The sequence below is a fragment of the Coccinella septempunctata genome, chromosome 5 (genome assembly GCF_907165205.1).
Source record: "Coccinella septempunctata chromosome 5, icCocSept1.1, whole genome shotgun sequence".
Classification (NCBI taxonomy): Eukaryota; Metazoa; Arthropoda; class Insecta; order Coleoptera; family Coccinellidae; genus Coccinella; species Coccinella septempunctata.
Genome location: NC_058193.1, coordinates 39826584 through 39852167, shown reverse-complemented (window position 1 = coordinate 39852167; position 25584 = coordinate 39826584). Strand labels below are relative to the sequence as shown.

The following is a 25584-nucleotide window of genomic DNA, read 5'->3' as shown; positions in this document are numbered from 1 at the left end:
GTACTTTTAATTTTAAGTACTCTCCTTGAAACTGGAGAAATATCTTTGCAATTCAGCTGTTTGGATGTTTAATTAGTTGCAAAAAAATCGATTGCTCGATAAGCAGACATCCCGATAGTACACATCTTGTCGAAAGTTGTCCGTAATCAGCAATCCAATAGGATTGAGCAATGAAAATTATGCCCTTTTAACATCCACGTTTTTTTCTTCATTGAATCATCATTTATGAAATAGTGTTGTGTTGCAAAAGTTAGAAATGATTCATTATTGACATAATTGCACCGATAATTTCAATCTGTTGCTGGCTGCATAGAATAATAAATGATTTATCAGATCAATAAATCTTTCATACACTTTGAATCATGAGACTCTCTCATGGAGATAACTCGATGCATAAAAATTTTCCACTTGTGCTTTATTTTCTGCGTTAATGTTTCAATCGGGGGTTATTAAACACTCTCTGGATTAAAAACTGATATATTTCATAATATGCATAATATCAAATATTATAATAAAAAACTACTTGAGACAATAAAAAGATAATCATATGTATATAGAATTCGAACCTATAGAACTAATCTTAAAACACGAGATGAGCTTCAAATAAAATAAACAATTTCAAAATCACAAAATAAAATCAGGTATCAAAATAAACATGGTAAAATTATAATACAAGACAAACAAAAATTGTCACATTTTTCGTTGTAGATTTAGAAACACTCCGCCTACCCTGTATAACCACTCAAATTTATGAAAATTAACGATGTTTAAATTTCAACAATTTATTAAAATGGGGAGACAACAAACAAATTATTAAAATACAATCTAGATATTTCGCTTGAATAAGAAGAGATCCTTTCGAAATTTGGTATACAATTTTTTTTGAACATGTGATGTCACACGTTTAGGGTAAATATCGCTAAGTATAGATTAGTACCATTGTTACATACTGAGTAAAATGTAAAATTGCTAAAGCTCGATAAAATTGATAACAACCATTAAAAAAATTTGCAACAAGAAATCATTTAAAAATTCATTTGGTTCGGGTTTCGGTCGTCCCAAACAACCTGAAAACCGAGGAATCTCAATGTATGGCCTCTATTTTTCCTATGCCCAATAAAACTCGTAAAAATTCAATTTTTCCCAAAATTTATGCAGTGTTGAAGTCAGCCATCGTTGGGAAGGCACTTGGTAGATAATTCAACGTTTTAATTTAATGGAAATTGCGTTGGAATGATTTCAAGGAATAATACTGTCAATGTCATGGTGAAAAAGAAAATATAAGTAGATGAATTGATGAAAACGTTTTTCCGAATATATTTTCCCTAAAAAGCGAGGAAAAAGCTAGGAATGTTTGAATCGCAGTTTCTACCAAACCCCTGTTTCTCGAACTGTCCTTAGCGGATCGGAATTTACTCCTATTCCGATTTTAATCCAATAATTGACCCTCGATTGAGTGTAGAGTATAATAATAACTTCAACAACTATTGGAGCTGTATTTAAATAAGCACAGAGCTTTGACGAAAAACAGATCTATACCTTCAAGCTTCGTCTTCGGGAGACTTCGATCTCTGAAGTCTTTCCGGATGGGAACAGGCCATCTGGGAAAAATCTCTGACTACATCGTTGAACATTTCATCTCCCGTTAGTCCGGGTTCGCATTCCTTCATCTCCTCGTTGAAACGCGCTATTCTCAACCTACAAAGGAAAACGATCAAGTATTGAAATTTCCCAACGGGCAATTACTCACAGAGTCACAATATCGGCGTTCTTCTTCTGTTCGGCCATGGCCAGAGCCGTCTTGCCCTCGTCGTCCTCGATCGCGATGTTAGCTCTGTGTTTCAGGAACAAACAGACCTGGGCCGTGTGTCCCTTTTGGGTCGCCAGATGCAACGGCGTTTTGAGGTTTTCGTCCTGAGAATTCACCCTCGCGTTGTTCAATATCAGGTAAGCGCAAGGCATCACGGAACCCTAAATGCGAAATTTGGTAATTTACAGTCGAAAAGACGTATTTATTCTTCACTCACGCTGAGTACTCCTTGATGTAAAGAGGTCCTACCCCTGTCTTCGGGGTTGTTCCAGTGGATATCGGCGCCTAGAGCTATGGCTTCGCACATCACAGGTAAATTATGAGCCGCTGACGCTTTGTACAGCAACAAGTTCGGGTGTAACTTTGATATGTCTTCAGCTTCTGAAATGGATTGGTAAAATTATTTTTTAATATCTGTCATAGACATAGAGACTATACGTCTATGATTTCTGTGCTTTCAATCATAGAAATAACCTAGGAATGTCAACCATAAACAAACCTAAAATATCCTCGTCCTCCCCACCGGTAGATTCTTGATCGCTGCTCAGATCTAAAGCCTCGTTCATTGGTTGCTTTTCCAGGTCGCTGCCGAACAGCAACACGCTCTTCCTACTCTCCATATCGGACCCGGAACTCTCCGGACTCTTATCACCCTTCTCTATGGCACTGTCGGATTCGTCCTCCGGGATGGGTTCCTTGTTCCTGGACTTGTCCCTTTTCTTTCTCGAATTGTCGCAGCTTCTGGGCCTCCGTCTCAGTTTTCTCACCGACCATTTTCTGACCTCCATCAGGCTGGATCTGGAGGCCCTCTCAGTCGGCGAAGACCTGAACTCTGGCAGCGTCTTGACGAACTTCTTGTCGACGTATTTCGCCTTGATCCAGGCCTCCCGGACTTGGCTACGCAGAACGGTTGATTACTTATGAAAAACACCATCAGGAGCACAAATAAACATACGTCGACGAATATCTTGCTTTTTTTGACTAACGATGAACGGCATTACTTCGAAAAAATCAGAGGAAACGGGAAATATTCGAAATTTGACATGTCAACAGAAGAAACCATAGAATTTACGGGATTTCGCTAACTTCACTTTATACGACTAATGCCGATTGGGCTTTCGAAGGGACGTGAAGTTCGGCGCAGACATGGGCGTAACATTCGACTGGGCATTAACGATTGAAAAATACCAATGACGGGTTATTTTCGTATCTTTCAAGGTTTTTTGTCGATTCTGGCGGATTTTACCATTTTTTTATGGGAATGAAACATAAAAATCGCATATTTGGCATAGATAGTTGTACATACATAATTCAATGAATACCAACCGATAAAGTGGATTTACCGGCTAACTAATCATATACTAACCCTATGCAGTTGGCTGTTGCCCTAACGAAGCTGTCTGGAACGTTGGCCTCGTAAACCTTATTGATAATCAAATTTCCCAGCTCTGCCATAACTTTCACGTTCTCGGGCTCCCAATCGTCCAAGGTCAAAGACCTGACCTTACTGTAATGAACACCTAGACTCCTATGCACTCCAGAACATTCTGAAAAATTCGGTTTGTGAACGAGAAAAACACTCCAAATTCACTCTCTCACCTATACAAAGCGTAATACCAAGATTAATGCTAGCCCATTTTGGGTTAGGACTTTCACAATCGCAGCAAACATTATTACCCGGGATTTTCACGAGCTGTTCCCACATTCTGCGAAAAAAAAGGGTTAGTTTAAAAGACAGTTGAAAGAAACCATCAAATACCATACTTCGACTTCTTGAATTTATTTTTGTTCTTCACCGCCCCATTACCGATGTTCTGGCTCGAATCTGTTTTAGAGGATGTATTCAGACTATCGGTGCCGGAATCGAAAGTGCTTATTCTTTGGATTGCTGCTCCAATACCTTTTTGCAATGCTGATATCCAAGCATCATACAATTCTTTCGAATCTGCTTGAAGCATGTGGCTTCTGCGAAAATTGCAACAAGAATTAGGTTAGGTCACATTTGACACACACAGGTTATGTCATATTTGACATTACCCCAGGATTAAGTTAGGTTAGGAAGAATTAGGTTATTGTCTAGTCTCTTCACGAAGAAATCAAATAATCATTAAATATGTATGGAAATTTCACTAATTCTTACTTGGATGGAGACAAGACTTCAAAACAGAATCTTCTCTCTCCCTCGATGACAGGTTTCACAGTGCATATTCTCAAATCATCTTCCATTATAGTCTCTCCTTCTTCACCAGATCTTTTCCTTGAAGAAAAAATAGGAAATCAACCGACTCTTCTAAATCTCAAAAACGACGAACTCACCTGTACACCAATTTATTTTTGTACAAATAAAACCATCTCCTATTCCACGTTTTGAAGGCATTTGAAGTTCTCTTGAACAGATAACCTTCCATTATGATGCCGTCCTTTCCGCTCATTTCTTTGGGAACGAAATCTGAATTTGACACTATTGCGTGACGATTTTCTAACTCTTTTCCAATTTTGTAAGTCTCATACTGTATCTCGCCAATCTGAAAAGATTCAGAAATAAATTGAGAGTTGTGGAAATTTCAATTTTGAAATTACCTCCGTTGAGAGTTTTTTGAAGAATGGCTCCAAATCTGCACATAACTCTGAGCCTTGATGATAGTAAGTACTACAAGCGTGCATATATGATAACAACTGAAAGGATAATTTGAAAATTAACATGTCTACATTTGCGAAAAGTTTAAATTACTCACTGTGCTCAATATTTCATGTCTTTTCTTAGATTGTAAAGTTGTAATGCTATTAATATAATCCAAACCTTGATGGCAAAAGCAAGATCTAACTGCTAAGAGAATATTCTGTATATCGATAACTTCCTGGTGCTTATTCTTGGGTGTATGCGAATTTCTAAGTAGCACAGCATCATATTCAGCAGAAATTTTCTCAAAATGCAGCTTATAATCTTTAACATTCTTTATATCACTGAAAAAATCACTTTATTCTAAAACATATCCAATTATTTCGAACATATGCGAAAATGTTCTCAATACTGACTCACTTCTTTATGAACGAAGTGAGATTCTTGAGGATGCTCCTTGAAGCCTGATCTAGCAGTGTTGTATGAAATTTGTTCATTTCCTGTAAACTGTGTATGAGTTTATTGAGCGATGAAAGCACCACTGAATCTTCACGGAAGTGAGTGCTAAGATCCCATAAACTGTTTGCGAATAAACTAAAACAGAGGTCCGTCGAATTTCGAACTTCAACGCTTTTTCTTTTGTTACCTTTGTTGAGCAACATATGTTTTTCCACTATCTACCATTGATCCACAAATTTTGAGTATTTTATCTAGTTTTTGCTCTAGCTGATCTATACTAGCTTCCTCCTCCTCCAAAAAACTCCTAACGAAAAATAAATGTCTCTGTGTACATAAGGACGTTTGTATTAGTCATGTTTTACCTGAACTTTGGCGAATCTCTGAGACACTCCTCTAATTCTAGTTTTCCTATCATCGTGGTTCCTTCGAAAATTTTGGGTATTGCACTTGAACTTTCATAAGACTTTACATTGAGTCATCTCTTTATTACACCCATGCGAAACTTTCTTATTCCTTTTCCCACGACTACGTCATTGACCATTTATTTAATAAACACTGGGTTGTCAAAATTCCGGAATGCTTCCTGACGTCAGAGCATATGTGAGTGACGTTTGGTTGATCCAGTCTGACCAACCGAAGAAAATGGTAAGAGTACTATTTGAATGTACGGGGGAGCTTCTTAAAGAAACACACTAAAAAAATTTCATTGGAAATACCCAACTCGCTTGTTATCCAGTTCGTTTATTATCAGAATTTAATCTCTTATTTTACATCTAAATGCCCTTTCGATTACAAACAATGACTCTACATTATTTACGGGTTATCTACCTATTCTACCAAAATCTAGCGCTGTTCATCTACCATTTTTGTTTGGTGCAGTTCCTGACTCGTCAATTTCAGCAATAGAGGCTAATTTAATGACGCAAGGCTTATGAGAAGGCGTTTCGTTCTTTTTATTTTCGACGTCGACAGTTACGTCCGACTTGGAATGTTCAACTCTTGTCTTGGAATTGGTTTTCTTGCAACTCTTTTTGTGCTTCTTATGGTGTTGCTTCTTGGCGTTCTCCTCGTTCACCATCTGTATGGTCGGAGTGTCCGCGGACTCGCTTCTTTCGAAAATCTTTATAATTTCGGACTGGCATTTGGTTGTCTTCAGATTAGATTTCAGCATTTTGTTCGGTTTTTCGTCGCTTATGACTGATCTATCTTCGGTGGTGATGCGAACTCTCTTTTTTTCCTTTTTCTCATGCTTACACCTCGCTTGCGCTTCCGCCTTTATGGAGTGTATGTATTTCAGCCGATTGTTGGTCTCGCTTTTCGTGTATTTCAGTTTCATCTTGTCGAATTGAGAATTCAGGCGATCTATCTCCATTTGCAGGCATAAATTTTCGTGAACCAAAGAACTGTTTTGACGTACGAGCTGAAAAAACCCGTAGACTAAAATTAACTCGTCAAGAAATCAAGATATGCAACGCCAACTAAGTGAGAGCAAAGTATAGTGAACCGGCCTTCTATATTAAATGAAAAAAATATACCTGTACGTATTTTCGGTTGCTAGGAGACACATAAAGATGGGATCTATGATCCACAATGTCCTCTACTTCGGAAGACATCGTCTCTATCTTCGATCTAAGATCGTTAAAGATCTGGAAAATGATCAAGGGTCATACTACGACAGAAAAGGATTTGACAAGACTCACTCTTTCGTGTTCAATCTTCATTTTGATCATTTCGTTTCTCAGAAACGCCTTGGTGTTTTTTATTCTCAAAAATTTGATGCTTAGATTATAGTTGGCTTCCAGCGTTTGCTTCAGTTTGAGTTTCGTGTTTTCCAACTCGTTTTTCAGATCTTGGCTGGGTCTTTCGATGAGCGACGTATGAGATCTGCTCAGACTTTTCTTGAGCGCTTTGATTTCTTTCATTTCGTTGCAGTACGTCTCTTTCTCTTGAAAATAAAACTTACGTTCTTCTTCGAGCTGTTTCATTATGTTGGTGTTCGAACGTTTCTGTTTCATTAAATCTAAAGAAATTTTCTCCTTCTCCCTCGCCAATTTAGCTATACCGAGTTCTTTTTTCTCAATATCATCCTTCAAGTTGTTCACTACCACCTTCAGATGTTCTATTTGGTCCTCTAAGGCCCTGACGTCTGTCGAGGTTGAAGAAGACGATGGTTCGGGGGTTCTGTCTTTCCCTTGTACTAAATTCGAGCTTGAAGATTCCTCCGGAAGTTCCTTACATTGCGATTCGATCATACCGTTCGGGGATTTAGGCAGGACCCTTCTAAATATTCAAGCTTTTAGTTTGAAATGTATAAGTGATGTGTATATTAAACTTGGTTATACCTGAAAAGTTTAACGAATGGTTTCATTAAAAAAACAAATCCAACCTAATTTCATTATAAAACTAAAAACTTACATTAAAAGTCATAGACATTGACAGGTTTTAAGAAATGGCGATTGTCTCTTTTTTGATTGACCCTGGTATTTCGATTTAATTACGATTCTTCAACATCATTTTGGTGGCAGTCCTGCGTCTTGAGTTTGTAAACATAACCCAACATTTATTCCTCCAAAAATCCGAAGCTTCGTATCTGAATTTTACTACATAAATATAGGAAAAATGAATAATATAGAACTTAAGGCTGATAATAATGTCGAAGATACGTCTGGAGACGAAACTAGTTTATTGGTGGTAATTTTCGATAGTAATCCTGGCCAAAAACTACTCAGGGACAATCCTCACATGTTGACACATTGCTTGGATTCTATCATAGCCTTTTCCAATTCTCATTTGATGCAGAAGGCTCAAAATAAACTTGCAGTGATGGCTTGCCATTCCAGAAAAAGCGACTTTATTTATCCAGGTGCTGGAAAGCCTTTGGATATAAGGCAAATCGATGGACAATATGAAACCTTCACGCTTGTGGAGAAAACAATAAAAAAGAATCTAGCTAAGCATTTAGCGTCTGAAAGTACCGTTTTGAATACTGAGTCGCTATTAGCTGGCGCTATTGCTATGGCCCTATGTTATATTGCCAGATTACAAAGGATAAAATCTGCAGGATGCAAAGTAAATAATACTTGAACTGTCGCATTATATATAATAATTCATTGACTTTTTTTCAGTTAAATTGTAGAATACTAGTGGTGACAGGAAGTAATGACTCTGCCTCTCAATATATGAATTATATGAATGTTTTTTTCACGGCTCAGAAACAAAATGTAGTTATAGACGTTTGTGCTCTAGATCAACATTTGAGCCTATTGCAACAAGGATGTGATATTACGGGAGGGTTATATTTGAAAATCCCACAGCTTCAAGGGTTATTGCAATATTTATTGGTTGGTATATATCTGAAGTCTTATTATTTTCATTACCATTAATCAATTTTCAGTGGGTCTTTTTACCAGAACCTCCTGTAAGACAAAAACTTGTGCTGCCTCCCCCTGCTAAGGTTGATTACAGAGCAGCTTGTTTCTGTCATAGGGAACTTATTGACATTGGTTATGTTTGTTCAGTTTGTTTGTCCAGTAAGTATTTAATTATTTTATTGAGGAGTTTTTCTATTTCATGCTATATTTTTTAGTTTTCTGCAAATTCAGTCCAATCTGCACAACTTGCCAGTGAGTATAATACCTTTTATCTTGAAATCGACATATGTTTAGAGGCAAATTATTCCTATATTTATAAATTTTTATTTTTTCAGTACTGTATTCAAGATTCCACCACTTGCAGTGAAGCCTAAGAAAAAGAAACCTAAGTTACAATTGTGAATTTATATAAGTAAGGTAATAAAAATTCTTGATTTCAAACTGTTGAAAAACATGTTAAATAGGTACAAAATCAATGTCGCTTGCGAAATCTTCATCAGAACTATCGTTACCAAATTGTTCCTGGGAATTTTCGATATAAAAATTAACTATCAAACTGTTTGACTTAACGCAGCAGAATTCGGTGCAATTTCTATTCGTGAAACCAACTCCGCAGTAAGGTTTATCTTCGTTCTTCACTTCGAAGATGGAGTCAAACTAAAAAAAAATATTGAGGCAATAAATTCACATAATGGTGATTCAGTGTGAACCACCTACTTTTCTTTGAGTTTTGTCCAGTTTCCAAGCTCTCAGAAGCAAGTCTTCGGACGCGGTTAACAATATTTGTTTATTGATAGAATAGTCGATAGCGGTGATTTCCCCGTCGTGAAGTTTTTGTTTGATGATAATGTTCAAATTGGAAAATGACATGAGGCTGAGTTCACCGGTGTGATGGCCGATGAAAAGGTTGTCATTGAATATTTTCAGCACGCTATACAACCTAAAAAACGGATCCTTAAATAATAAATGAATTCTCTGGAAATTGTGATTAGAAAGAAAACTCGAGCTTTCTTACAAGAGGATTTCCTTCAAACTGGATATGAGGTTTAGTTTTCCGTCCACTAGTCTGTATGTTTTCATTTCTTCCCTGCTCACTGTCACAAGGCAGTCGTTTGCTCCATCGAGATATAAGAAGTTTGATACCTGAAGGTGATTTATCATCTTCACGCATTCATCTGTACTTTTGAACATGACTATAATTCCCATGGCCGTGCCTACGAAGAGCGTATCTTCGAGGACGCAAGCTCCTAAGGGTAACGCTGGAGAAAATTATGAACTCAGAACTTTCAGAATCGTTTGAAGAATATTTTCAATGAAAATACTCACATAATCTGCCATTAAGCTCTTTAAAATCGAATTCGAATTGAACGTCCGTTAATTCCAAGTCGAAAAATTGGATTCCGATAGTCGATAAACATATGAAGTAAGTATCGTTGTTCATTTTCACCCATTTCATCTGAAAATTCATCAGTACCCTTTGAATAGGTAGCTAGGTTCTCATATGGCAGTTAGAATGTTCATGGTTACGTGAAATGTACCAAATGCCGACCCGATGTGAACCTACCCATTTAATTAACCCTTTTCCTCTGTCGCATCCCCCGCATATTGGGACATACTTGCACCTCCTCAGGGTGTTCACCAGGGGAATATAATTTATGTGACCTTCGTGAGCAACTGCCAGACAGTCGGCTTTGTAATAATCTTCAGTATTGAGAAGGGCCAAATTTTGGATTAAATACGATGCGTTGGTGACCAAACCAATGGTATGATTGTATTTGTAAAATTCATCATCTTTTTTTTCTGACATTTTCGTTGTGCCAAAAGAAACAGGTACAGGTTGCTGGGATGCCAAGCCCTGCTTTTGTTCAGAGATATTTGTTTAACTATGGAAATAATGCAGCATAAGAACAGGCTATTTTTCCTCTCTTTTTTCACTTTTTCTCGTTGCTGTTGCATTTAGGTACACATCAACAATATTGCTTCACAACGAAAACTTAAAAAGAGAAACAAATTTGAAATCGGCTTTTAATCAGTCGACATGCGCTCAAGAATCTATGTCTTTGCGCAGAATCATAGATTAACTTAGTCTATGCTACTAAGTCACTTTAGTTTATGCGCAGAATTATCAGCGTAGGAAACTAACGTGCTTTCAAATTAATTTGCTGACGTTTCCAGAGATGGCAGCAGACTCAGTTCTGTTATTGTACTTCATTAGTAGTTATAACGTTACAATTAAAATCGGCTGAATCGATTTTACTCATTCTTCCTTGAAATATTCCTTTTACTTCGTAGAAGGTTCTTACAGAAGAAAAATTCGACAATATTTACTGAAAACTGCGAAAATCAAGAGAACTGAATAAAGTTTTAGTTTACTCATTCAATAATTTTTGTTTCAATAAAACCTTTTTATATTATTTTAACTTCATTTTTTTCATCTCCCATTCTACTTCCGATCACTAAATATTGCCTCACTATGGAAGGACGTCTTCCAGGTCAGCCAGTCATAAGGATAAAATGCATTGAAACTGTTTGTAAATTAGTTGAAGGTTCAAAATTCAGTTTGTTGACTTGAGGAAAAGGAGAAGGAAATGTGAATCAATATCTGGCAAGGAAAACAAAAACTTCATATATTCACATTAATGTAATCAACCCATTTACAGTATAAGACTCAATTCTAGCCAAAAAAGTTACACAAATAAACAAAGATTTCAACTAATCCAAATGTTAAGAAAGATAACATTACAAGGATACATGCAGTTTTATCTTTATTGATTTTTTTATTTGATTTTATCTTTAATAACCAACCAAATTCAAGTCTTGAATACAATTAAACCTTTTATACCTCTGCTGAACTGAAAATCTACATGAAAAGCTTCCTCCAACTTGTTACTTTTATTCTTATTTTTTTTAATCTCGAACAAAATTTCGGTTACCATTTCACAGGATTCCTGGAAAAGTCTTGAAACTTCAAGGCTTCACTAGGATAAGACCGTTGCTGAAAGAGCTTGTCACTGTGTGTGGTGAAGATTTTCAGAATATGTTTAAGAAATGTTCCAGTGTATTGACTGATCTTGATTACCAAGAAGTTCTACAAACTCGACGAGTTCTTCAAGTTGCCGGTGTGTTTTTCTTCGGTTTCTGCCAGTGGCAATAAGTTGAAGCCCAAAATCTTGACCTGACGTCTTCAACCAGACTATTATTCTTTCTTCAAGAGAGTTGCGCAAAATATACTCTTGATACTTTGCCGATTTCATAGAAATAAGCTTCTAATAACGGACTTGGGGGTTTCAATTTCTTAAACATACTTCGAATTTCATCCCCAAGATCTTGTTGTAAATCCTTTTGAAGAACAAACAAAACAGTGTTAGTTTTAGTTTACTATTTATTGGAACTTATATATAATAATTATATAAATTGTCACATTCAAAGGGGAAAATATACAAGAACTCGTCAAAATTAAATGAATCTGAATGCTGCTTCATTCTTTCCTATCAAAGGAGAACAAAAAAAATGGATTCGGACAGAGGAGTACATCTTCACCGATTCATCAACTAATCAACGAAATATATTCAATAAACAAATTAATAATCACTTGGTGATCGTACATTAATGAAGGAACTCCCCCATAAACTTAACTCTACATTTTATTAACACCTGAAAACACGCAGATCCGTCGGCTTAATAACGACCTGAAAGTAACATTAAAAAAAAAATGAATTAAAGCAACAGAAAAACCAAGGCAACGTCAACAACATATTTTGATACAATTCCCTGAAACAGACGTTGGGGGCAAGTTTCTTATGTGATTCCATTGATTTCCAATTGTCATTTATCTTCTGCCTCCTCTTTTCCACAGGTCGTTTTTCTTTCGACGGAACAACAAGTACATGAATTTGTATGAGAGTTATATCGATTTCTTCATTACACACCCTCCCTTCGGGAAAAAATTTCGGGGGATTTCTTCTAACGCACAAAAATGAAATACTTTGTATTTCAAACACATTTCAACCTTTCGCTTGAAAAACTTGGCTTTAAAATTTAAAATTTCACCATTTGGCAACAACGTCCACTGATTACCTAGATAATAAAGGACAACAGATTTGTTAGGTTGATCAGATAAAAAAGGATGGTTTCTTGAAAATCACCAGCTGTTAACAAGACATAACCTATTTCTTTGACAGTTGTAAGTGTCAAAGTGTTTTCAACATTCTGTGGTCCTTGAACTATTTTATGATTGAATTTTTCAAGAAAAAGTTTGAAATGCGAAGTTTCGAAAATATTTCATAAAAAATACTTCATTTTCTTGAAATTTTTCATGAATTAGTCAGTTGGCGTTTTGCACATTGTGTTTTTTTTCACCCGATTTATTTTTCGTGAGAGATCCAGCTGGAAATTTTTTCTCTCTTCGTACTATTATTCAGAACCTATTCGATAATATTAAGGGGCAATTAGACAAAAACATAAATTGAATTTCAGTCGGTTGAATTTCATTTCAAGATTTCTCACCAAATTTCCAAAAAAGTTTGATTTATCTTGCATTTCAAGGATGAATTTTCGGAAGGCCTAAAAATGTTCATTTTTCTACTCTACACTGGACAAACATTGCACAATTTTCTTCTAACGGACGCGGACGCCAATTAATCTTGAATCTTCGGAAAAATTTCCAGCGTACTTCTTCATTGAAAAAAAAAAAGGAGATTTTTACTGAATCTTGAGTCCCTCTCGCCTATTCTATTGGGGAATCGAAGCGTTTCTAAATATTTCTTCATACGATTCAAAGCTAAAGAGCACCTGTAACCATGAGAGTGATTTCAATGAAATCACATAAGTTGATGACAATGGAAATACAAGAATTATCCAATAGCACTAAAAACCAGATTTTGAAAAATTCAAAACGTTACTTACGGGGACTGTAACTGCGTGATCTAGATCTATCGTAACGCCTTCTTCGGTAGTAAGGCGATTGTGAACGTCTGTGATACCTCGACCTGCCTCCATAATAGTCGCTAGCAAAAAGAAACAAACAATGTAGATATTGAACTATTCGGATGATGCTACGCTTTATACTTACTCTCTTTCTCGTCTACGGTCATATCTGTCGCTAAATTTGCTGAAAAATACCAAAGATATCAGATGAGTAATGCTGCCACATTGGCAACAGTGACAACTGTCAAATATTGACATTTGACACATTGGCTGTCAAATATTGACATTTGACATAAAAAAGTGTACAGGAGAACAAATCAAATTATATAAATCAGCCATTTTTTTGTACGAAAGTCCTTTACGCATAACTTGCACCTTACCGTTAAGCACCTAAACCTTTCGTTTCTATACCAACCATTAGAATAGCATGGTTGAATACATTTCAAGCACAACTATCCTCAGTTGGAGAAAAAACATTTTAAATTGAGCAATATCGAGAATAATAATAATGGACTTACGTTGTAGGTTTGCCCATGTAAATACCGGGTGTTGGTGTGTGAGCTCGTTCTGTTATGGAGTAATCAACTCTGATATTTTTTCCGTTTATTTTCATTCCAGCACAATGTTCTTTCGCCACTTTAGCATCTTCTGTATTTTTGAAGTAAACGAAAGAAAAACCTCTAGATCTGCCAGTCTGTAAATAAAACAAGTTTTATAAATAATTTCATGAATTTCAACTACAATCATCTTACCTTGGCATCTATTACAACTTGTACTCTATCAATGGGTCCATATTCTGCAAAAATATGGAATATATCTTCTTCCGATGTATGTACACTGAGGCCGAATACTCCAAGACAACGGGAAGGTTTTGGGTTGTCTCTAGTTCCTGTGTGACGTCTACGGCTTGACATGGGACTGCGAGAATGACTTCGTCCCCTGTAACCTCCAGACCTTGATCTACTTCTGGAGTATTTGGAAGTTTTGTATCTTTTTGATGAATGAGATCTGCTTCGTGATCTAAAAAATCAACAATCAAGGTAATAATTTTCTCATTACTTCAAAATTTTATTTATTATATCTTGATTTACCTGTATCTTCTTTCCCCTTTGCTATCACGACGTCTTTCTCGTTCTCTATCTTCTTCCCTATAGACTTTACCACCACGGCTAGGACTCCTAAAAGGAAGAAACTCAGTTCAATTAAAGATTCTTTTAGCAATTCATATCACTTTCCTCATATTTACGAAAAACTAAGAGCTTATGTATGGAAGTGTGAAAACCTACTGAATGACTCCAATAGTATCCGTATAATCCACAATACATACAAAGTCCTGTATTGATTCAAGATTGGTGCCACCCTGTACCAAGTACAATAAAATTATAGGAAGTGGCTTCAATTTCACCTGCTGACGATGGATCTGTATTTCAATGGACTCGTTTTCAAACCAAAATATCTTTGGAAATGGAAACTGTGAGAACTTTTGAACATATCTGACACTTTTAGGTTAGGAGATGGATTTCTGCTACGGCTCTATCTTACTGCATGATAAACACCAGATACTTACTGTAGTTCATCTTCATACAATTCGAAACACTCGTATTCATATTTCAGGATTTGAAACTTACCTTGAAAAGCTCTTGGCCTTGTGATTCCTTGGAGATTCTTCCCGCCTTGCGTGTGGTGAGCGATCGCGTGCCATGCCTTTACGATCAGCCGAACGACTTCCCTAAAATTAAAGATATTTTTATATGAAAACAAGCGGCTCCCGACTGATGCCAAAAATTACAAATATAAACGATATTAAAATAGGTATGAAGTTGGCTCTGCCGGTTTTTTCAGAAGAAGTGTTAGTATTTGAATACACTGACCTCTCTATCACTCATATCGAAGAATAGAATGGAAAGCCTAAACTATATACCAAATTAACAATAAACAGATAAACACTGAAACTGTTATGCTAATTTTACAAATTCAAATTCGATTCTTCAACTGCAAGTGATAACAAATGACTCAAAATGGCGTGTTCGATAGGTTGGGTGCATAGAGAAAATTTTTCACAGAAGTTTTAAATCTTTTTCAAATTAAATGGACTTGGCAATATCATATTCACAATAGGAAATGAATCGAAATCAAAAATTGAGTTTTACTTAAGATATTCGCAAAAAAAATTTGAATACATTTCAGAAAAAAGAGTTTCCGGCTGAAATAAACCTAAAAATTGAAATGTCAAAGTTGAAGTTTATGTTGGCAACATTTTCTTAAATGGCAGGCAATTCCTAGCTGGCCAAGTCACCTATTGGAAAATTGTTGTTAATCCTAAAATCCAGTTTTTCCAACAAATGTTTTCAGTGTATAATTTTATGTAAAAGCAACATTATTTTAAAATGGAGAACTTTTTTAGTATGTGGAAAGTGCGTGAACTTGCAGACAAAGTGTGAGTAAAATCCTTAAAATTTATTTCAAAACAGATGGTTCATTTGTGAATCTAGCAGTTCTGTTGAGAGTTTTTCACCATTATTCGATGGGTTCCCGATTATTAGTTTGCCTTATCTCAATTTCAGTACAAATGTGGTTATGAATTACACTGAAATTGAAGCCAAAGTAAGAGAAGCAACTAACGATGAAGCTTGGGGCCCCACTGGCCAAATTATGCAAGAACTCGCTCATTCCACATTTACCTATGAGCATTTCCCCGAAGTTATGTCGATGTTGTGGAAGAGAATGCTACAAGATAATAAACAAAACTGGAGGCGAACCTATAAGGTGTGGTACTTCAAATATTTGAAGGTTCTTTATGCACTCATCCATTTAATCTTGCCAAAGCCTTTCTTTTCAAGGCATTGAATGAATTATCGATCTTTTCTGTTTTTCTAGTCATTGTTACTATTGAATTATCTTGTTAAAAATGGTTCAGAGAGAGTTGTCACTTCAGCTAGGGAACATATTTATGATTTGAGATCATTAGAAAACTACACTTTTATGGATGATAATGGAAAAGACCAGGGAGTGAATATCAGGCATAAAGTGAAGGAACTCATTGATTTTATACAAGATGATGACAGGTTGAGGGAGGAGAGAAAAAAGGCTAAAAAAAATAAAGATAAATATACTGGAATAAGCTCAGATACTTTCGGAATGCGATTTGGTAAGTGGGTAACATGTGGTAGACTCCTACCAAAGATTCTATTATGGTTTTCTTAGGATCTCAAGAAACTTGGGTGGAAAAGCCTTCTTACAATAGATCTCAGGAAGATTACTCCGGTGAAAAGGAATGGGATGATACTACGGGATACCCGAATAGTTATAGGGATTACACTTATGATGAAGAAGCGGAAGGTAGGGGTGATAGTGATACGGAATCGACAAAGAATCAGAACCAGAGGCATACGCCTCCCAAAAAATACACAGATAACGATAACGGTACCACGCAGACTAAATCAGAAAATAGGGTTAATTTGAATTTCAATGCTTCAATAGTTACATCACCAAAGAAAACAGCCAAACCGATAAAAAAGGTATGTAATCCTCAATGATTTGAGCTCGGATTCCAAATTTGTCTGATTATAGGTCGATTTAGGGGCCGCCGCTAACTTCGGCAGGGAATCTGTCCAGAGTCCGATCACTGTCAAGAATTCCACCACTGAGGATCTGTTCAACGACGATTTCAACCCTAGGGCGGAAGAGACGACGACGACGTCTGTCAAATCGGATCTGGCGGATTTAGAAGGTACTTTCGGCGGTAATTCTGGTCAAGGTTCCACGGAGGAATTCGCCGATTTCACATCGGCCTTTTCCACTCCATCGACTCCAGCTCAAGGTGGGGATCTGGGGCAGTTTATGCAGGTCAATAATTTCACTTCCTTCGATGCGATGAGTTCCCCCACAGGTAAGCGGAAAAGTTTGATTTACAAGAGAGGGCACACGTAAAACAGTCCGGTCCATCTGAAGTTTGGACGGAAGGAGTCGACGTTTTCCCGATATGCGATGGAATTCGTTAGAATCGAGAAAAAACCTTGAAAGATGCGGCATTTTCAATCGTGAATGCCCAGTCGAATGTTACGCCCATGTCTGCGCTGTCCTTCACGGCCTTAATCGTATGACGTGAAGTTAGCTGAACCCTGTAAATTCTATGGTTTCTTCTGATGACATGTGAAAGTTCGAAAATTGTCCGTTTTCATTAATTTTTTGGATGAATTCCGTTCAATGTTAGTCAAAAAGGAAAACTTCAGTTGGGAAAAACATTCATGGATTGGGACATATACTAAAAGTGAAACTTGGGAACGCTTTTTTAATTTTATCCGATTGTAGGCTATTTCTCTTGTTCATCGAGAAGTGACGCTTGAAATATCGTTCCGCTACCTATCGAAAGCTGAATTTTTTGGTTTTTTAACTACGTACATCTACAACATCACGTTGGAATTTTTAAAAGTTATGGCATAATGTGCGTTCAAAAATATTTTTCGGTAAATTAGGTACGATATTTTGAAGGTTGATATCCTTTGTTTGTGGTTATTTTTCAAATCCGATTATAGTCGAATATTGCCAGGAATATTTCTTAAAATGTTTGCACTACAAGTAAATGTCATTGAAATTTTATATATTTCTCATGAATACTTAGACCAAAAATATTTCTATTCGCTATCGATGAATAAAATCGGTACTATCCACCCCTGTCCTTGATCGGCGCTAACCTCACTTTTGTCAGTTTTGTCCTTAGACCACAGAACAAGTATAATAGTCACAATAGGCATAGAGAAATGGACTTTATGAATACCAACATAAAATTGTAGAAAGAGGGAAATGTCACCCTGTCACTTTTTTTTATCGTATTTCATCATAGACATAGAGACTATGTCTATGTATTTCATGCACAGAATGGAAAGGGATTGCTCAGTCCGTTTCTCTATGTCTATGGTTTCGTTAAACTGACAATTAACGAAGATTTCTTTATATTTTCGTCTGGTAAATGTCAAAATCTCTAATTTCTGAAGCTATTTCTCCATATTTCCGATCGGCTTCCGAGTATTCACTTTACTCCAGATGGACTGTTTTACGTGCGGCAATACGCGAAAAGAAACTCCGAAAAAACGTATTTTCATCGAAATTATTCTTCTTCAGTTCCGACGATGGTTTCGCCGCTCGGCCAACCCATCGGTCAATCCATGTCTCAACCTTTCGGCCAACCGCTGGTACAGCCGCTCCCCCAACAACCGTCCATGGCTCAAACCAACTTCTTCTCGGCCGCCCCCTTGATGGGCTCTTCCTTCCCCGCCCAGCCCAACCTGATGGCGCAAGGCGCGGGAGCCCCGTCCGTCCCCAAGGCCGCCGGCGACGTCAACGACCTCCTCAGCGATTTCGGAGGTCTCGACCTGCAGTCCGGGATGCAGAACAACAACCTCCTCAACAGCGGTGAGTTTTTATAACCTAACAGTTTTGACAGCTGACAGCATCGAATTCTGTGGGTTTGACAGTTGACAGTATGATTTGAATTTATGTTTGGAGTGTAGTAGTCCGTACGTTGCGAAAAGATGACTCATTTTCAATAATATCTGTATTAATTTCAATATCTTCGCAACTGACATTTCAGTATTGCTATACGGCGTTTCTTTTGACAAATTTATGTATGTTCAGATCGAAGACTCAACCTGTATAGTAATATCTCTATGTTCAGAGCTTCTGTTTGTGATTCTGACCATAATGTTTGATAGACCAGTGAATCTGAGGAATCGAAAAGATACCACGATCCCGTAAGGAGAAAATTTGCCAGGGGAAACTCATAGGAGCTTTCCCGTTACAGATCTCGAATACGGAAAAGCCGATAGAGGAGGAACCCGATTTACTCGAGAGATCCACAAGGAATTCTCGTGGGCGTTGACGGAACTGAAGAGAATCGAGAAAATCTCCAGAGAAAACGATATACGGAACGTGCTAGATGTGTTGGAGCGACTGTTGAAAGTGTTTCCGGGTCCCCTGACCGTACAGAAGATTTTGGTGATCGACGAGAGCCCCGATTACCCTATAGATCTGTACGGTTTGATCTTGGAAGATCTCGTGTCGAAATTCGACGGTAATTTCCCCGTGATGGACGGGAAAATATACGGGCCGGTACTGGACTTGTTCGTCGTGGAAAACGAGGAGTTTTTCGAAACGTCCCTCATGGAGATCCTGGAGAAACTCAAGACGGTAAAGCCGAAACAGAGAGAAGCTCTGGTCGTGATTCTAGAACGTCTATTGAGAGGCGAAGGCGTCTTTGCCACAGCTCTGAGTCACATAATAAAAAGAGGCTTTGTGAGAGAGGAAAAACTGGTCCACGAGAGGAATCGTTGGGAGTCTGTGGTATCAGCGTTGGTTTCGGCCCCGAACAGAACGGCGAACGCCTTGGACGGACAGGTCGGCGATTTTTTCCTGTCGAAAAATTACGTCGGATTCTTGTTCTTCAACGTCGTCAAGATCGTCGAGTTCCTGTCGGACGTCGATGTTAACGAGAGATCGCGAATATCCTACGAGAATTTCGCAACGTTCCTGAACAAGATCCTGATCGGTTTCAACGATCAATCTAGGGACGCCGCGCTGAGGGAATTCGTGCTGATCTTGGCGATCCTCACCAATAAACTGGGACCGAAAAATTCGAGTTACAAAAAGACGATTCGGTATCTACTGGAGGACTTGGAGAAAACCGGGGTAGAAATCCTGGGCAGAGCCTTATTGACCCAGATAAATCCGGAGGAATACAATTTTCCGAAGATATTGGGGAAAGAGTTGTTGCAAAAACCGAATTGGAAGTATTTCTTCTGCACCAGGATCCCGCTGTTCGTCATGGTACCCGAGAACGATTTCTTGATTAAAAATTTGGTGGTTTATCTGAGCGTAAGTTCCAGGCGCGACTTTTTGGAACTGTTGAATAATCTGATACAAGCGTGGTCGACGAAATCCTCGGTGAATTACACGAGCGTCGAACACCACCTGTACATATCCAAGATGATCGCGATGTCCTTCAACGCCCTGAAGACTTTGAGTTTCGATTTGAAAATGGAGGAGGTGAAGGAGATCGAGGAGAAGATCTATCTGGGGTTACCCGTCCATCTGGAGTGCTCCATGGAGGTCCTAAGAGCGATCGGGATGAAGACTGGGGAGATAATGCTGAACGTCTTGAGTAGGGACATTAAGGAGGATGGAGAAGTCGAGCTCAAGTTTGAATACGATAATTTTAAGGAAGAAACTATGAAGATAGTGAAGGACTTGACGAACCTGGCCGAGGTTAAGATGGATGTGTATTACAACGGGTCAAAGAAGATCGGAGATGTCGAGGGACATATTGAAAAGTTGATAGTACGTAACGTCGTTAAAAATCCGGTGTACATTCCCCCGGAACGGAAATTTCGAGCCGCGAAAGTCGCGGATAACGAGCTGGTAGCGCCGACGTTGAAGAATACCACAGGGTATAAAGTGACGATCTTGAACGGGGCCCCCGAGTTGGATTCCGACGACGATCTGGAGCCTTACGACACGTCCAACGACGTGGAAGTACCGGAAAAGAACCCCCCGACCTACCTGAGAGATCTTAGGGACGGACTGTTGGAGACGCAAGACCCGGACGTCTTCAATCTGAGCCTGGAGAGTTGCGAGAAGATCGTACAGACGCAGTTGCCCGACGACGATCCCTCGATCGGCCTGGAGATCCTGCAGATCTCCCTGACGTTAGAACCTAGGTTCTACAACGAGAATTTCGAAAAATTGGTGTTTAGGAATTGCGTGGCGGTCACGTGCGTCTATCCGGCTATATACGCCGAGTATCTGTGCAGGGAGTTCCACGCCAAAATCGGCACGTACTCGATGTGCCACAGGATCTTGATGCTGAACGTCTTGGCGGAAGCTGCCAGGAATTTATCCAGCTTAAAAAACGAGAGTAAGGTGGAACAAGTGATAAAAAAGAGTAAAAAGGATAAAACTAAGCTGGAGGAAGCTCAAGAGGTGATAAAGAAACGATTGGAAAGTAAAACGAGGTACTTCGGCTCCCTCAGACACAGAAAAATCGAAAACGCGAACATATTCTCGGATTGCGCCGGTTACTTCTTCTTCCCCCTCATCTACGGCTTCAACGGCAACAAGCTCCTCTGCGAGAACCCCCTGAACGACGGCGATTTCGTCGTGCTCACCACCTTCCTCCAGACCCTGGGATCGATCGTCTGCTCGTCTCAGAACTGTCCGATCCTGCCCAAGATGGCGGCGGAAGCCCTGAAATTGGCGTGGTATCTGAAGGGGCACAAAGAGCCGAAAGTGCGGATCATGTCGATATCGTTGATAGCCGCCGTTTTGATCAACGTGCCCAAGCACACCTTGATGACCGATTTTCTGGATCAGGTGTTGAAGATCAAGCTGTGGCTGTTCGACGTGCTCAGTTTTAACGTGAACGTGGGTGAGCCTAATGGCGAGTGTAGAACGGTCGCGTCCAGTTGTGCCAGTTTGTTGGACAGTGTGATTAGGGTCGATGTGGAAGACGAGGTCCACGATTGAACTGAACCAGTGTGGTTTTTCTATTTAAGTTCTGTTCATTCTAATAGTTGAACTTTTCGTTCATATAAGTGTTTATTTTTTTATTCCATTTCTTTGTTATGTAAGGTTCTCTATTTTGTTACTTCGATGAATTTTTGCTGTACATACATAGATTCGACACAACTGTGTTTTATTTATTTAATCAAAAAAAAATAAAACTTCCTCAAGACCGAACGGTTGTGCGGAAATGGATGAAATTCTCAGATTTATTACAAGAAGAGTTGCTCTTTCAGAATATGTCTCACTTTTAGATTTACGATAATTTTCGTGGAAGAGAAATTTCTCGAAATATGGCCTTCGAAAAATTCCCAAAAAGTTGGGTTCAGTTAAAACTTCCTCAAGACCGAACGGTTGTGTCGAAATGGATGAAATTCTCAGATTTATTACTAGAAGAGTTGCCCTTTCAGAATATGTCTCACGTTTAGATTTACGATAATTTTCGTGGAAGAGAAATTTCTCGAAAGATGACCTTCGAAAAATTCCCAAAAAGTTGGGTCCCGTTAAAACTTCCTCAAGACTGAACGGTTGTGCGGAAATGGATGAAATTCTCAGATTTATTACAAGAAGGGTTGCTCTTTCAGAATATGTATCACGTTTAGATCTACGATAATTTCCGTGGAAGAGAAATTTCTCGAAAGATGACCTTCGAAAAATTCCCAAAAAGTTGGGTCCCGTTAAAACTTCCTCAAGACCGAACGGTTGTGCGGAAATGGATGAAATTCTCAGATTTATTACAAGAAGGGTTGCTCTTTCAGAATATGTATCACGTTTAGATCTACGATAATTTCCGTGGAAGAGAAATTTCTCGAAAGATGACCTTCGAAAAATTCCCAAAAAGTTGGGTCCCGTTAAAACTTCCTCAAGACCGAACGGTTGTGCGGAAATGGATGAAATTCTCAGATTTATTACAAGAAGGGTTGCTCTTTCAGAATATGTATCACGTTTAGATCTACGATAATTTCCGTGGAAGAGAAATTTCTCGAAAGATGACCTTCGAAAAATTCCCAAAAAGTTGGGTTCAGTTAAAACTAACTCAAGATCGAACGGTTATGCCGAGATGGATGAAATTCTCAAATTTATAACTAGAAGAGTTGCTCTTTCAGAATATGTCTCACGTTTAGGTCAACGATAATTTTCCTGGAAGATTAATCTACTCGAAAGATGACCTTCGAAATATTCCCAAAAAGTTGGGTCCCGTTAAAACTTCCTCAAGACCGAACGGTTGTGCGGAAATGGATGAAATTCTCAGATTTATTACTAGAAGGGTTGTTCTTTCAGAATATGTATCACGTTTAGATCTACGATAATTTTCCTGGAAGATTAATCTACTCGAAAGATGACCTTCGAAAAATTCCCAAAAAGTTGGGTCTCCCAGAAAAATCATCGTAGAGCTAAAAGGGATGAAACCTAACATTCTATTCTGGACTTGTTCAAGCAAGTAAACAATATTTCTCAAAATAACCTGCAAATGCCAAAAACGTAACTATGACTCTTCAAGTTAAAGGTGAATCATGGGCATTTGGCTACCTCAGAAGTTGTAACACAACTCCTAAAAGTAGGGTGGGCAGATTCAGACTAATATTAAAATGGCTACGCCAATGCGCCCTGGAGTGACGTAACTTGTGGCGACACCTGAGTTTTTCCGATCTCCTATTGCTCCCCCTTCCTATATTATCTTCTTGTCGTAAGGATACTCTTCCGGTATTGCCATCTATTTTCGAACATGGGCATTACCCACCCCTATCGCATTTACACATGGAACATTATACGATCAACCGATATTCCTTTCAGGATCTGTCTTGATGCCAACCTCAGCTCAAACGTTGCAACCGATGTCTTCCACGCCGAACAACAACATCGACAAACCCCAAAAATCCCAACCGATAGGTCAGACCTGGACGAATTCCGGCAACCTAAACATCGATCTCGACAACCTGCTGGTGGCCAAACCCAAACAGGGCGCCTCGCCGAGCATGAACCAACTTGCCAGCAATCCAACGTCACCGATCAATCAGCCTAGGACAAATCAGAAATCTCAAGCGTTCGAGACCAATCAGTTCCTCAACAATCAGAACTTGACCGGTTTTCAGCAACTCAATAACGATTTGTTCGAGAGCTTCAAATAACCGACTAAGAGGTAACTAGGTGTTATGTCTTATACCGGACTCAATTTTTAGAATGATGCTGATTGAGGATGAAATGAGTCGTTTTTTGTGGATTTATCCTTTCAACAGTTGATCTGTTTGAAGATTGTTGTACTTGGGAGAAATTGTTGTGGTGGTAATTATTTTTAATTGTACGAGCTGAAGGTCCTACAGGTTTTTCTGTCTGGACTTTTTATCGATATTCTTTTCTTAAATTTTGGGCTTTAGACGAATTTTACATTCCTTTTACAGCATTTTATATTTATAGTTATTTTGTTATACCGATGTTTATTTATTGACCAATATTAATATACTGATTTTGAATATCACGAATTTTGTTTTGCCAATTGATGTTGGAATTTATCAAGATGGAAAAAAAATTTTAAACAAATTTATCTCTTTGAATTCGAACAGGATGTTCAGATTCGAAGCCTGAATATTTAAAAAACTTTTCCCTGTCGAATGAAGTGTTTCTTGATGTTGAGTAAAAGAAGTTCCATAATGAATGTTTCTTGATCTACTTTTATAAAGTTACTAATAACATATCTGCTTTTAATAACTCGATGTTGTATATAATTCACGAAGTAAGAGTTATATGAGTGTTTATGTTGAGAGATTTAAGGTAGGATGAAAGTTAGGTAAAACTCACATACATATTATGAATTATTCATATACTTCCTTTGCCAATTTCAGATTTTTTTCTTTGAGAAAGATATTTTTAGTTGCTCTTATTTTCATTAGGAAAAATTTTTGTCATTTTATAATTGAATAATAATTCAGAATGTGTCTGTGTACATATTCAACAACAAATGGTAATGTTGACCATCAATTGAAATTAGAAATTTGGCAAAAAAGTTTAAGGAAAATTTTCCAATTTTAAATAAGATAAGTTTTCTGAAGTATCGACGAACGTTTGAATTCCAAATATTTTACCTCCTAAATCTATCGTAAAATTTCTGAATCTTACATGTGGATTCTTCCCAAATCCTCAATACCTTCTGGTACTAATTCAAGCCAAATAAAATTATGGTCGAAAATTGTTCTAAAGGGAACGAAAAACTTTGAGTGTGTGCGTATAAGACATAATAACTATCCGAATTATAATCTTAGGTTTTTGCACATACTGTATTATTTTGTTGATAAATCAATGCTCATTGAAAGGTGCTGGGTTATAAATATATTTATTAATTTTGATTTTAAGTTAGGAGCAAATTTTTCCGATGTGGATAAAATAGCAATATTTGGTTGTCTTGTAAATCTCGAACATTATTTGAAATTCAATAAATCAGTTTATCCAGAAAGACATATGTGCCTTAAAGTCATTTCGGAATGTATGTTCCAGAAACTTACCCTATTTGTAACTGTAAAAATTGTGTTGTAGATATATTAATAAATATTGAAAATAATAAAAAATTGTATATAGGAATAATTTTTTTTATGGATTCAGTCGCATTCTAAAGAAATCCTTTAATCGGATTCTGAGAAAGTTATTCGTCAATTTCAATATCCAATCATGGAATTTCACTCGTCAAGAATTTTCGTTCACATTGGTGAACTAAATACGTTAAGAAACGTACCAGTTATCTCTCAAAGTGCATATAACGCTTCACATTTTTTAATTTTGAATGAAAAAGCTTCACATCTACAACAATAGTTAGGTTAATCTAACCGAAGAGGATGAAACCATAGACAAACTAT

At 37.8% G+C, this 25584-nt stretch overlaps 6 protein-coding genes across 10 annotated transcripts; 2 read left to right on the top strand and 4 right to left on the bottom strand.

Moving 5' to 3' along the window:
- Positions 1–461: 461 nt before the first annotated feature.
- LOC123313744 (arf-GAP with coiled-coil, ANK repeat and PH domain-containing protein 2) lies at positions 462–5470 on the bottom strand. 2 transcript variants are annotated; one of them, XM_044898735.1, is made up of 14 exons: positions 5252–5470; positions 5077–5193; positions 4851–5024; positions 4546–4774; positions 4391–4486; positions 4127–4335; positions 3951–4067; positions 3575–3775; positions 3410–3516; positions 3177–3357; positions 2310–2707; positions 2028–2191; positions 1751–1971; positions 462–1698 (listed from the first exon to the last, which is right to left on the bottom strand). In XM_044898735.1, exons 1-14 carry the CDS (start codon positions 5302–5304, stop codon positions 1542–1544), a joined length of 2424 nt encoding a protein of 807 aa, XP_044754670.1. In that variant the 5' UTR covers positions 5305–5470; the 3' UTR covers positions 462–1541. The 2 variants fall into 2 exon arrangements, with proteins under 2 accessions (XP_044754670.1, XP_044754671.1); XM_044898736.1 differs by lacking the exons at positions 5077–5193; positions 5252–5470 and having other exon boundaries at positions 4546–4793; positions 4851–4985.
- A 144-nt stretch (positions 5471–5614) lies between these two features.
- Positions 5615–7447, bottom strand: LOC123313745 (synaptonemal complex protein 1-like). Of its 3 annotated transcripts, none has more exons than XM_044898738.1 (4): positions 7305–7447; positions 6590–7231; positions 6425–6535; positions 5615–6309 (listed from the first exon to the last, which is right to left on the bottom strand). In XM_044898738.1, exons 2-4 carry the CDS (start codon positions 7139–7141, stop codon positions 5743–5745), a joined length of 1230 nt encoding a protein of 409 aa, XP_044754673.1. In that variant the 5' UTR covers positions 7142–7231; positions 7305–7447; the 3' UTR covers positions 5615–5742. The 3 variants fall into 3 exon arrangements, with proteins under 3 accessions (XP_044754673.1, XP_044754672.1, XP_044754674.1); XM_044898737.1 differs by having other exon boundaries at positions 6590–7169; positions 7232–7340; XM_044898739.1 differs by having other exon boundaries at positions 6590–7169; positions 7305–7321.
- On the top strand, positions 7421–8701 carry LOC123313746 (general transcription factor IIH subunit 3). The gene is made up of 5 exons (XM_044898740.1): positions 7421–7958; positions 8015–8230; positions 8284–8419; positions 8476–8512; positions 8596–8701. The coding sequence occupies exons 1-5, from the start codon at positions 7509–7511 to the stop codon at positions 8660–8662; spliced, it is 906 nt and encodes a 301-aa protein (XP_044754675.1). The 5' UTR covers positions 7421–7508; the 3' UTR covers positions 8663–8701.
- On the bottom strand, positions 8571–12903 carry LOC123313748. Its single transcript, XM_044898741.1, has 5 exons — positions 12767–12903; positions 9825–11599; positions 9587–9716; positions 9276–9519; positions 8571–9200 (listed from the first exon to the last, which is right to left on the bottom strand). Exons 2-5 carry the CDS (start codon positions 10065–10067, stop codon positions 8960–8962), a joined length of 858 nt encoding a protein of 285 aa, XP_044754676.1. The 5' UTR covers positions 10068–11599; positions 12767–12903; the 3' UTR covers positions 8571–8959.
- Positions 11625–15219, bottom strand: LOC123313749 (transformer-2 protein homolog beta-like). 2 transcript variants are annotated; one of them, XM_044898742.1, is made up of 8 exons: positions 15058–15219; positions 14815–14915; positions 14278–14364; positions 13939–14206; positions 13705–13880; positions 13332–13370; positions 13166–13266; positions 11625–13051 (listed from the first exon to the last, which is right to left on the bottom strand). In XM_044898742.1, the coding sequence occupies exons 1-8, from the start codon at positions 15070–15072 to the stop codon at positions 13041–13043; spliced, it is 798 nt and encodes a 265-aa protein (XP_044754677.1). In that variant the 5' UTR covers positions 15073–15219; the 3' UTR covers positions 11625–13040. The 2 variants fall into 2 exon arrangements, with proteins under 2 accessions (XP_044754677.1, XP_044754678.1); XM_044898743.1 differs by having other exon boundaries at positions 11625–11949.
- Positions 15220–15429: 210 nt separating this feature from the next.
- LOC123313743 (telomere length regulation protein TEL2 homolog) lies at positions 15430–21862 on the top strand. Its single transcript, XM_044898734.1, has 7 exons — positions 15430–15623; positions 15751–15952; positions 16064–16334; positions 16391–16704; positions 16757–17075; positions 18308–18598; positions 18987–21862. The coding sequence occupies exons 1-7, from the start codon at positions 15574–15576 to the stop codon at positions 21701–21703; spliced, it is 4164 nt and encodes a 1387-aa protein (XP_044754669.1). The 5' UTR covers positions 15430–15573; the 3' UTR covers positions 21704–21862.
- Positions 21863–25584: the final 3722 nt, after the last annotated feature.

Bases quoted from the DNA above. Each gene is read 5' to 3' on its own strand.
- LOC123313749 (XM_044898742.1), bottom strand. The intron at 14,207-14,277 runs GTAAATCAAGAT...TTGATTTTTTAG, and splicing joins AAAGGGGAAAGAAGATACAG to ATCACGAAGCAGATCTCATT. The intron at 13,881-13,938 runs GTAAGATGATTG...TTTTATTTACAG, and splicing joins AAGTTGTAATAGATGCCAAG to ACTGGCAGATCTAGAGGTTT.
- LOC123313748 (XM_044898741.1), bottom strand. From the start codon at position 10,067: ATGTCAGAAAAAAAAGATGATGAATTTTACAAATACAATCATACCATT. The intron at 9,520-9,586 runs GTGAGTATTTTC...AATTTTCTCCAG, and splicing joins AGAGCTTAATGGCAGATTAT to CGTTACCCTTAGGAGCTTGC. The intron at 9,201-9,275 runs GTAAGAAAGCTC...TCCGTTTTTTAG, and splicing joins AGTTTGAAGGAAATCCTCTT to GTTGTATAGCGTGCTGAAAA.
- LOC123313746 (XM_044898740.1), top strand. From the start codon at position 7,509: ATGAATAATATAGAACTTAAGGCTGATAATAATGTCGAAGATACGTCT. The intron at 8,231-8,283 runs GTTGGTATATAT...ATCAATTTTCAG, and splicing joins GGTTATTGCAATATTTATTG to TGGGTCTTTTTACCAGAACC. The intron at 8,420-8,475 runs GTAAGTATTTAA...TATATTTTTTAG, and splicing joins TTGTTCAGTTTGTTTGTCCA to TTTTCTGCAAATTCAGTCCA.
- LOC123313745 (XM_044898737.1), bottom strand. From the start codon at position 7,257: ATGAAACCATTCGTTAAACTTTTCAG. The intron at 7,170-7,231 runs GTATAACCAAGT...TTGAATATTTAG, and splicing joins CCATTCGTTAAACTTTTCAG to AAGGGTCCTGCCTAAATCCC. The intron at 6,310-6,424 runs GTATATTTTTTT...GGGTTTTTTCAG, and splicing joins GCAACCGAAAATACGTACAG to CTCGTACGTCAAAACAGTTC.
- LOC123313743 (XM_044898734.1), top strand. From the start codon at position 15,574: ATGGAGAACTTTTTTAGTATGTGGAAAGTGCGTGAACTTGCAGACAAA. The intron at 15,624-15,750 runs GTGAGTAAAATC...TCTCAATTTCAG, and splicing joins CGTGAACTTGCAGACAAAGT to TACAAATGTGGTTATGAATT. The intron at 16,705-16,756 runs GTATGTAATCCT...GTCTGATTATAG, and splicing joins CAGCCAAACCGATAAAAAAG to GTCGATTTAGGGGCCGCCGC.
- LOC123313744 (XM_044898735.1), bottom strand. From the start codon at position 5,304: ATGATAGGAAAACTAGAATTAGAGGAGTGTCTCAGAGATTCGCCAAAG. The intron at 4,336-4,390 runs GTAATTTCAAAA...GAATCTTTTCAG, and splicing joins TCAAAAAACTCTCAACGGAG to ATTGGCGAGATACAGTATGA. The intron at 3,517-3,574 runs GTATGGTATTTG...TTTTTTTCGCAG, and splicing joins AATAAATTCAAGAAGTCGAA to AATGTGGGAACAGCTCGTGA.